Source organism: Amblyomma mixtum, chromosome 4 (genome assembly GCF_055824585.1).
Source record: "Amblyomma mixtum isolate Tamu chromosome 4, ASM5582458v1, whole genome shotgun sequence".
NCBI classification, from domain to species: domain Eukaryota; kingdom Metazoa; phylum Arthropoda; class Arachnida; order Ixodida; family Ixodidae; genus Amblyomma; species Amblyomma mixtum.
This window is the reverse complement of record NC_143015.1, coordinates 92,199,316-92,209,949: the sequence shown is the minus strand read 5'-3', so window position 1 is coordinate 92,209,949 and position 10,634 is coordinate 92,199,316. Positions and strand designations below refer to the sequence as shown.

Below are 10,634 nucleotides of genomic sequence, written 5' to 3'. Positions count from 1 at the left end.
TAGGCAAAACGTAATGGCTGCTTCTTCCGCGTGATAGACATTGAAATCCACGTGATAGACATTGAAATTGTTTTTTTAGTATTAATACTCATCTGCCACGTTGAGCACCAATCATGAATTTTAGCTAAGGCGTCATTAAGAAAAAGCTGGTCAGCAGGAGTTTGTATTTCATGATATAATACACAATCGTTGGCAAACAGCCTGATTTTGACAGGAATTTCTTTAACAATGTCATTTATAAAAATTAAAGAGAACAATGGCCCGAGTACTGAGCCTTGTGGGATACCGGAGCTTACCAAAGCTGGGCTCTAACATGCATTGCCGATTGATATGGACTGAGATTGAGACGATAGATATGGCGTACCCAGTAGATCGTTTTTCAAGATATTCTTTAGCTTCAGCAAGAACTTTCTATGTGAGACGCGGTCAAATGCGTTTTCGAAATCTAAAAAATGACATCAATTTGACACCGGTTATCAATGGCTGCGGCAAAGTCCTGAATCGTCTCCAGAAGTTGGGTCACTGTAGAGAAAGAAGCCTTTGCGAAAACCGTGTTGCCGGTCGCCAATTACGTGATCGGTTTCGAGGAAGAAGTTTAGAAGTTTAGAAGTTTGAAGTTTATTTATCACAAAGCAAAAAATTGATACATGAGATGTGGTAGGGAAGGTGGGAAAAAAGCTACACATTAGTAGCTTGACTAGCCCCACCTCAAATAACTGACGGCGGACGCTTTGACAAAGGTTAGTAGCACAGATTCACGCAACAAATATCACGACTACGAAGTTAGTTTGCAAACAATAGAGATCAAATTCAAACAACTCTATTTCATAAGGAATTGGAATGAACAGTGAAGTATTAGCAAGCATTATACAAAAAGTGAATACAAGTCAAGTTTAGAAAGTGCGCGCAATTTCTCTGTTGTGAGGTGGTATTTATTTAAAATCTGTGGAATGGTATACTGAACCATCTGAAATCCATAATTTGTGCGAGATCTTGGAACATGCCACAGTTCTGTGTGCCTCATTAAGCGTAAAGATGTTTCTTTTCAAATTTCCCAATGTTGTGAGAGTATGTGTGCCTTTACGTATTTCAGATTTAAGTGTTGACAGTAGCTTAAAGTCATACAGGTTTTGTAATTTCACGATTTTGAGTTTAGTGAATAATGGAGATGTGTGGGCATCATAAGGCTGCTTTGAAATCACTCGTAGAGCTATTTTTTGAACTATTATTAGGTTATACATTGCCTTCATGGTGCCGTTTCTCCAGACTAAATGGCAGTAGCGCAAATGTGATTCGAACAAGGCTACATAAATTAGACGGTTTTGTTGGATTGAGAGAAAAAACATACACTTCCTTAGCATACCTAAAGCCTTCGAGAGTTTAGTGCGCAGGTAGTCAGTGTGATGGTCCCAAAGCATAAATTCATTAAATATTACTCCCAAGGATTTAGCATCAGGAGAGATTTCAATAACAGAGTCATTTAACTTTAGCATCTCATCAAAGGTTCGTGGGACAGATTTTGGACGGAATAAGACAGCTTTTGTTTTAGAAGAATTTATTAGTAATGAATTCCCGAGAGACCATGCACTAAGTTTACTCAGAATAAGATTTCCACGCTTTATTAGGTCATTAGCATCTGTTCCTGTTAAAAAGATACTTGTTTCATCTGCATACATAATATAATTAGCGGAGTTTTCAATGTTTACGAGATTGTTTATGTATATAATGAACAAAAGGCTGATATATGCCCAAAAAGTGGTACCCAAAAAGTGGTGCCCAAAAAGTGGGGTGGTAAAAAAGACCCACGAACCCGTATACAGAAACGAGGATAAGAGTAAGGTTGCCGCTTACCGAAGGTTCGTCACCAGCTGTAGGGTGGGCTGTAATTCCAAAAGTTATAACTTCGAGAAAAACCCGAGCCTAATTTTGAGTGATCAGTCCACCTAGTACAGATACTTACAGCCGGCTAAGTTTTTAGAACTTAAGAATATCGTTACATTCGGTCTCTGATCTCATCCTATTCATTTCGCAGAATTTTTTCAGACGATTGTGTGGCCGTTTTCTACCTGAGGTTAATATGTGGTGGTTCTACGACCGTCTTGGATTCTTCACCCTGGACTGATGTGCTAAGAGCTATTCGTGGATACCGAACGCTCAAGGCAGAAGTTTCCAAATACATCGCACCGTAGAAGCCGAGCATCAGGCTAAGGGAAAATCTGTGCTCGTTAGAAACCCGGTGACTAACGGGCAGTACAAAGGATGGTCTCTGCACCTTTCGCCCCTAAAGCGTACGCTCTGCTAGGCCACCACCGAGGCAAAAAAAAAAGAGCGAAACGTTGAGGCAGAGAATGAGTATCGCGCGTTAGAAATATCGAACGAATATTGCGTCATTAGCTATCTTCGCTACATCCGGTACATATTTTTCGTTATATCCAGATATGTACTTTTTTAATACCAACGCACACAGCGCAGGAAGAGAAATCGTTCGACACCATTTCTAGTGTCCTAAGTCAATTAGTTCGGCCGTAATGGACATTTGAAGTTTCAAGACGTCACGGTTTGGAGAACCAAAGGTCATCGATGCGAATCCCTGTGATACGCTACGCTTTGATTCGATAGCAGTGTTATGCTCCGTAATGCGCTCAATTATTTGACAGTACATTGTACGCCAATTAGGTTGTCCAAAATCTCTGCACCAATGGTGCCACCACTGGTCCCACTTGAATGGTCTTTTGTTTCATACCAACGCGACCTTGAGTAATGCGAGTATTACAGCCCACGCTGTAGAAATGTGGTTAAAGTTAGGACAACATGCGAGTGTGCCTGAGAAAAAAAAATTGCGCCTCTCCCGTAACCGAGAGTAGAGTAAGCATGAAATGTTTACGGGCCTAACACAGGCTCCATTGCTCGGCTTAAGCAGCTGTGACGGTGGCGGCATTGAAATGCAGGACGATGCAGAAGCGTACGCGGACACGACGAGACGCAGGCCTGACAAGAATGTATATGCAGCGCGTTCCAATACTCCGCGAGCGTGTATACATCTGCCTGTCAGAGGGGGAAAGGGCTTGAAGGCCAAGCGGCCGGTCTTTTACATGCGTGAGTGTGGGACCGCAGCGCCATCCTTGGGGAGGGAGCGAAAGTTTTCCGCCGAAAGCCCTTCTCGCCCTCTTTCTCTAAGCGGCCTTCTCTCAAAGCCCCTAACAGATCACGCATGACAACGAAGTGTATTGTGGCATGTATGTGCTTTTTGCACGCGTTATTAGAAATCGGAAATTATAATTCCGTGCATTATCAAATGCACAGCTCGACTGATATCTTGATAAACATTGAGAAGACACTGGCAGCAGTTATTTTTTGTGACTCGTTTGGAGAGCAACCGGCGCTTGTATGCCGGTCCCGTAGGAGGGCTTAGAGAGTCTCGTTGAATCTCGTTACGTCTCGTACGGTGCCCGGATGTTCTTGTTTCAGAGCCCGGATGATGGCTCTCGGTCTCGGCGTGACGTCACCACAATGCCGACAACGGGAGCTAAAAGCATTTCATGCTTAAAAATGTTAGATACTACTTTGCCAGCTCACATTGGGAGAATGCGAAAGCATCGACGCCTTCTCGGCACTCGTCGCCTCTCTTTGCCTCTCCACTGCTTGTTTTCTTATATCTCTGTCCAGCCTATTCGACCGTCCAACGACTTGTTTAACTATTGAATTGTCATTTAATTGCTATTGATTAATAATCCTAATTGATTATGTATAGCAACTGCAATAACTTTTTTTTACATTTTTCTTAATTAGTAACCTTAATTAATCACATTAACTCTGATTCCACCCATTTTCACCTCAATCACGCATTTTGGTTTTTCAAATTTAGCGCCATTGCTGCTTTCCCGTCCACCTACCATACCCCCGTCCAGCTGAATTCGACCGTACGACTTTTGCTTCCAATTAATTAACTAATTATAATCTATGTCGATCAAACTTTTTCCCTCCATTAATTATCCTTCATCAAACACATTTCAATCCATTTCAAATTTTGTTTTCACTCCTTTGCCTATTTTCCCACTATTTTGCCGTCCACGGTTGTTTTTCCGCCCTCTCACTGTATCGACGTCCGCGCTATTTCGACGGTTTTTCGACATTTTAGGCTCTAATAATTAACTAATCGTCTTATCGACATAATGTTCCTTGCGCATCATCCTCACATCATCCTCTCCGGAGCCCTGCACTACGGCGTCCCTCATAGCCTTAGTCGCTTTCGGACGTTAAACCCCATAAAACCCAACCAAACCAAACCAATCACATCATCCTCTATCGATTACAATGATTCGTTTGATTCTACCTCTTCTGAAAGCGCCACAACTGCAGACGACGCGTTTTACGGGCACGACCTCGCCGACATAGCTTTCGCATTATTAAATACTGAAGCAGGGCACGCAAGTCCCTGTAAAGAAGCAAGAAACGCGACTGATTACCTTGCGCTGTTGCAGGCAACGACACGTGGTCGACGCTCGATTCTTTTTTTTTGCGTTTTTGCGCAGGACCATGGGAGCAACTTCCTGCGACATGATAATTCCACCCTTGGCCTCAACTGCTTGAAACGGATGCGGGCACCATCTGCTAGGAACGGGGACTTTACGAGTGTGCTGCTCCAAGCGAAATGACGTACTTGGACGCAGACACTAACTCTCACGTTCCCAGAGTGAAACTCCGGTGTTTCTACGGGAACCCTCTACACACGTGCGTTTACCCTAGGTCACTGTTTTGACACCGGCTTCTGCTACGCTAATGAGAGAGAGCAGGTGCGGCTGCGGTGGCATACGGCGCACAGAAAAATATTAGAGCGCAGTTCTAACGCTTGTGTACTTCACCGGTGGCAGCAAGTACCGGCAAGCGGGGTTTTTCGCAGGCAGAAAAAAGGAGTTAAGCAGGCTCCACAATGGTGCAGTTCCTGGAATATACCATCTTTGGCGTCATCGTGGCAGGAAACCTCTTACTAGGCCTCTATTACTCCTTTAGGAGGGGAGTTTCTTCGGTGGAGGCAGCTGCCACGAAAGGGGAGGTTTTCCTCGGAAGCCGAGCTCTCAGGATGCTCCCGTTAGCGGCCTCGTCGGTGGCATCGCTCTACTCTTCGACGGGATTGATTGGCTTCCCTGCACACTACTACGCATACGGTTGGCACGTTGCGTATTGCGGCACTATTTGCTTGCTTTTATTCCCGCTGGCTACCCACGTGGTCGTGCCACTACTGTACGACCTTCGAGTGACGTCCATATTTGAGGTGAGCTCTTCGAACCCAATTCTCTTTGCTTTTTGCTAACTGCTTTGCCGGTTGAACTTGAAGAAAAGATTGACCTTGCTTCTGTTGAATTGCTAGCCCTCTCAGCTTGTTAATTCGTTGATAAAAACAGGCTATAACCTTCATGTGGCACCTTTCAGGCGTTCGTGACTGCATATAATTCGAAGTGAGGGTAGTGGTTATTAGTCGGCATGAGATACAAAAGATACAAGTGCCGAAAATACAATTTACTGCATTCGTTGGCAAAAAGATGGCCCATTTCTTTATGCATTATAAAGAAATGGGTCATCATTATGGCAACGAATGCAGAAAACTGCATTTTCGGCACTGGTATCTTTTTGTTAAAGACGAGCATGCAAAGGCAGCACTTGTATTGCGATGACTACAGTGTTAAGTGGTGAAGCTTGCAGTAAAAGAAACTGCGTATGCTTCAGTACATCGCGTCTGTTAACGACAGCGGTACGGTGAAGTCGAATTGAACGGGAATTCAATTAAAATATTTATTTTTATATACTCATATAGAAAACTGAGAAAAAAAGCTGCATGGGGGCGGCTTGAGCCCTTGATACCCTCTACAAGAAACGACACATAGGCATATGGATGCATGATCTTAGCGGCAATAGCAAAATGTTCTTACTGCAAAAGCGCTGTTCCGATGGACGAACCCCTAGCAAGATCTTGCGACGTTTATTCCACTTGCCACAAACCCACAGTTATCTCAAGATACTTGGCACAAACTGACAAACATCACAAGAACTTGATCAGGATTTAACCACCGGAATAAATTAAAGAAATATTGCGGCGACTGGGATTCGAACCCACGGAAGCGCGAAGAGATCAGCTTCAAGCTGGAAGAGCGCACATGTGTTAGCGCTATCTATACGAATGCACAGCTTTATTCGTGCATTCTTGACTATCGCTCATTCAGTCATTATCCTAGCAGGGAACAGTCTTGGTTTATTATTCCGTCAAGCGCTCTGGTAGCGCGGATCAACTCCCTGTTCACTTTTGTAACACCTGAGGAAGATCGGTACACCGCCCGAAATTGTGCGAAATTAGCCACGGCCCATACAAGTGGATTGTTCTCGCTTCATCAAAAATCTCCTGGCTCATTCCGCAACGGGTTCCCCATATGCTACTCACGTGATATCATTATATATTCTCGTACATCAAATGCCGGTCATTCGAGTGCAGGTATGCGATTGTTCGAAAAGGTTCCAGAAAGTTTGGAGCTCCACATGGACTTAAATGCATCTAAAAAACCCTTATTTTAGTGTGGATAAAGCATTAAAGAAACACGTGCCTATAGCAGTATCCTGCTCATTGACCTTTAGTTTCAGGAGCACTTATTGTTCGCTCGTGCGGTTTATTAGCTACGCTAAAGCAGCTGCGGTATCACTGCAGCTCCACATGTACACAGTAATTGTCTTTATATTATGCCATGTTCCATAGTTTTATAGCTGCAGGTATGTGAGTAGAATGATTAGCGGTACACGCGGCGTTTTCCATGATGCCGTAGAGCCCATACAGAACACATGCCTGGTATTTTTCTGATGCATGCCATATATTCAGATCTATAAGAGGTGCGGTTTTGTAATTCTTTTCATGTCTAACATATTTGGACAAAAATGTTGAATATTGAAAAACTGTAAGGCAGTGGTATAGAAATATTGAATGAAATAGCGGATTCTTCTGATATGCAGCAAAATCTTTCTTTTTATTCCGTTTCCATCGTTCGCATTCAGCAGTTAAGACTGGCATAGAAGACCAGTGGGGAACGAGCTTCTTAACGATAGCTTAAGCGTTTGTACAAAAAATTTAAGCCTGCCGACGGCAAACCTCCAGATATCTTGACTGCTATAATGAATTCTTAAAATGTATGAAAAAATTGAGCTCATTAATTCCTTGCCGTTCAAAAACGCTTTTGTGCAAATTTGTTGGGCACCAGTTTTCTTTCGGGAAATTCGCTGTACTAGGTGTACTAGTGCAATGTATCACGCCCACTTCTTTAGGGAGTGGTTACCAAGACCTCACCTTTCTCTCTTCCCGCGCACTTAGGGGAGTTTTGTTTTCGTTTATTTTTTGTCACAACGTCCTTAATCTCACCTTCACACGGAAGGTTCATCTATTCTTCACGCGCAGCACGTACCTCAGCTTCTTCCTCTTGTCGCCACTTTTAAAGCGAAAGCTTTACTACTTGCACTTTCAAGCCTTTGCCGTGACGCGGCGGTGCCACCATCGACCTTTCGCATGACCTCTGTGTGACGTCACGCCGAAGAGCTGGGCGACCATCTCGCGCCGTCTGCGAGTAGTCGCGGTGCCACCACCGGCGGCCTTAGATTGGATTAGATTAGATTACATTAGATTGGATTGAATTGGTTTGGATTGAATTGGTTTGCAGTTGATTGGATTGAATTGGATTAGATTAGATCAGATTATATTAGATTAGATTAGATTACATTGGATTTGATTGGATTGTATAACCGATGCATCACCGCAAGTCTAACCACAAGCACCATCACCAGCTACACTACCAGCCGAACCATGGCGTAGGTACGGATATTGCTTTCGCAATTACCGGGCTTAACCAAGCTAAGCCACAGCGAATTTTTCTTCCTCCCCTCACACCTTCCCTTCTTTCTCTCCACGATCCTGCCCTCACTCTTTTCTTCCGTGGAAATGCTCCTGACGCCGCTGACGAGGCAGCAGCAGTTGTCGCTGTGAAAGAGAAGTTATTCGCCTCTAATGTGCTTCCTAGATACGGCTGTGCTAGGCACGAACGAACAGATAGCGTAATCATCGGAAACGAAACAAGCACGGCGACAAAATTGATGATCTTACAGAAAGGTCATAAAAGCTGCAGCGGATCGTGCGCCACGGTCATCGACGTGCTTTCTGCGTTGCGTACCCGCTGAAGTGGTGACGACACACCCCCACCCCCCTTCGTTCCTGCTTGCTGCTCAGTAGCCTTTAAGGCTACTGACACCCATTGTTTGTCAGGGAGACGCTATTGTGGGTGATAAAGTTTGCGTAGTCGACTGCTGTGAATACGAAGCTTCTAAATACTGGGTGTTTCACGAAAGGTGTTCTGCAATTTTTAAAAATAGGCTTTCGAGTTAGAACAGCGCTTTTTTTTTGCGTAGCACCGTCAGTGGTGCAGCACATCAGCATATAGCTAAGAAGTGCTAACTAGTAGGCTGGTTAACTAATATTGAGCATAGTTAACGTTTTTAGTTGTTACCATAAGTCTCTTTATTTACTGAGAGGCCTGTTGCCTACCCTGAGTAATGTGAATAGGAATTTTTCGAATTTAAGAAACGCATTTGCCCTCGGCGCTAGGCTCAACAAATTTGGCTACTTCAACGAGTTACATGCACTGGAGAGGTTGCTTTGCCGGCAAGCTTCTCGATGGCGCTTGTATTTAGAACCGATGTAGCCAGAATTTGTTGGGCCGCAGCTCCAAGGGTGAGAGAGTTTTATGCGAAGCATACTACTTTAGCTGCCACTTATGGGGGTTATTCTTGTGCTAACGCTCAAAGGGCTAGAAGCAGTTGTCGCTCTCTAGCACCAGCGTGCCAGCCCTAGCAGTCAGAGCTGTGACCCCCAACCCGCGGTGCGGTGAGTCGCAACCACGGCGGGTTCGGGCCAGAGGGGACAAACACGAGTATGCTACTCGGATGAGCGTTTATTGCTCCCGAGCAATACAATGCAGCAGCAACAATACAACCGCCGTAACGAGGGCGAGTGTTCCGCTCGCGTACGGGGGTGAAAAACACAAAGGAAAGAACGCACGCAAAAATGTGGGGGAAGAGGGTTCCGCTCACCTCGCGTGGTTCCTCGCTCACGGCCCGCGGCGGTCAAGTCACACACGGTGGCCGGGCGATAAGGGCAGCGGTCTCAGTGGCAGATCTCTGATCCGTGCGTGTGCACGGCTCCCGCCAGAAGACGAGCGAGCCTCGGGAGAAACGCGCCTTCTTCCCGGGCTGTGGAGAGGAGGTCTCTCCGTTGTGAAAGGGGAAAGAGGGAAAGTCCCCGCTGCGGCGTCGCGGCGGGGCGAGGAAGGAAGTGGGGGTGGCGTGAGTGCCCTCCCTCGCAAAACCTCCCGAACGGCGCGCGCATAGCATCGCGTGATAATTACGCGCGGCCGTTACAATGGGGCAGGGGATTCATGTGTATCCCCACACACTTCAGCCCTTCACCGTGGTTATGCGCCTCCAAATCACGTGATACATGACGTCACGACAGTAGAGAAACGGGGGCCCACCTCGCGCCGTCGCTGTGGTTGTGCGCCTCCAAATCACGTGATACATGACGTCACACCACGTGACACGATGACGTCACGACAGTAGAGAAACGGGGTCCCACCTCGCGCCGTCGCTGTGGCTGTGCGCCTCCAAATCACGTGATACATGACGTCACACCACGTGACACGATGACGTCACGACAGTGGAGAAACGGGGGCCCACCTCGCGCCGTCGCTGTGGTTGTGCGCCTCCAAATTACGCGACACGATGATGCTTCGCATTCTCCAGGCTTAACCGAGTTAAGCCTCAGCCATTTTTTTTTGTATTCTAAAAACTGATAAGGATATAACTTGCGGTGGGTTACACCCCTCTCAGTACGTAAGGAGGCTTACAGTAATAACTAAAAAGGTAACTACTCAATATGAGTTCACCAGCCTACTAGTTAGCACGTCTAAGTTGTGTTCTTACCAGTTACACCGCAGACAATGCTATGTCGAATAATGCAATAGAACTAAAAAAGCCCGTTTCAAAATTTCAGAACATCTTAGGGGAAGCATCCGGTATATACTTGCTGTAACACTTCGATGTCGAGGCAACAGTAAAATACTTTCACATAGCGTCAAGAGCCTCGAGCCGCCTTAACACAGCGGTTGTAATATCGCTTTTCTTCAAACCATCTGTTAAATCAATGAGAAAAGAACATTCGGGTGGCGCGCCTCGTCTCTCCAGTTCACCGCGAATAGTTAGAAATCATAAGCCAATGCTTCAGTAGTACAAAATGCGCTTGTGTGCCGGATAGGTTTATTCGTCGGAGCGGCAGACTGAATAACTTTCGCCATGGTATCTTCGGAGTTGTTAACCACGAGTACAGATATCAAAGGGGCATCTAGGACAGGTAGAGCAAGCGGCTAGAAAGTATCTCCGTCTCGCGTAAGGTCAACTGTTAAAGAACGCTTACTTCTTTGAATAAGTTGCGCTCATACACCGTAGACGAGCCGCTCTGCTTGCACTTAACTTCACATGTCCAACAATTTCGGACAAAAAGTCTGAATATTGCAAAAATTGTAAGATAATTTTACGGAAATATTAAAGGTAATGGT

General features: G+C 45.4%; 1 protein-coding gene across 1 annotated transcript in view; it reads left to right on the top strand.

Moving 5' to 3' along the window:
* The first annotated feature begins 4,841 nt into the window (after positions 1-4,841).
* The window catches only part of LOC149347423 (sodium-coupled monocarboxylate transporter 2-like), a 45,963-nt gene continuing 40,170 nt past the window's right edge, over positions 4,842-10,634 (top strand). The window contains exon 1 of the mRNA XM_089587092.1: positions 4,842-5,272. Coding sequence (XP_089443218.1) covers positions 4,931-5,272 — 342 coding nt within the window. The 5' untranslated portion in view covers positions 4,842-4,930. The remainder of the gene's footprint in view (positions 5,273-10,634) is intronic.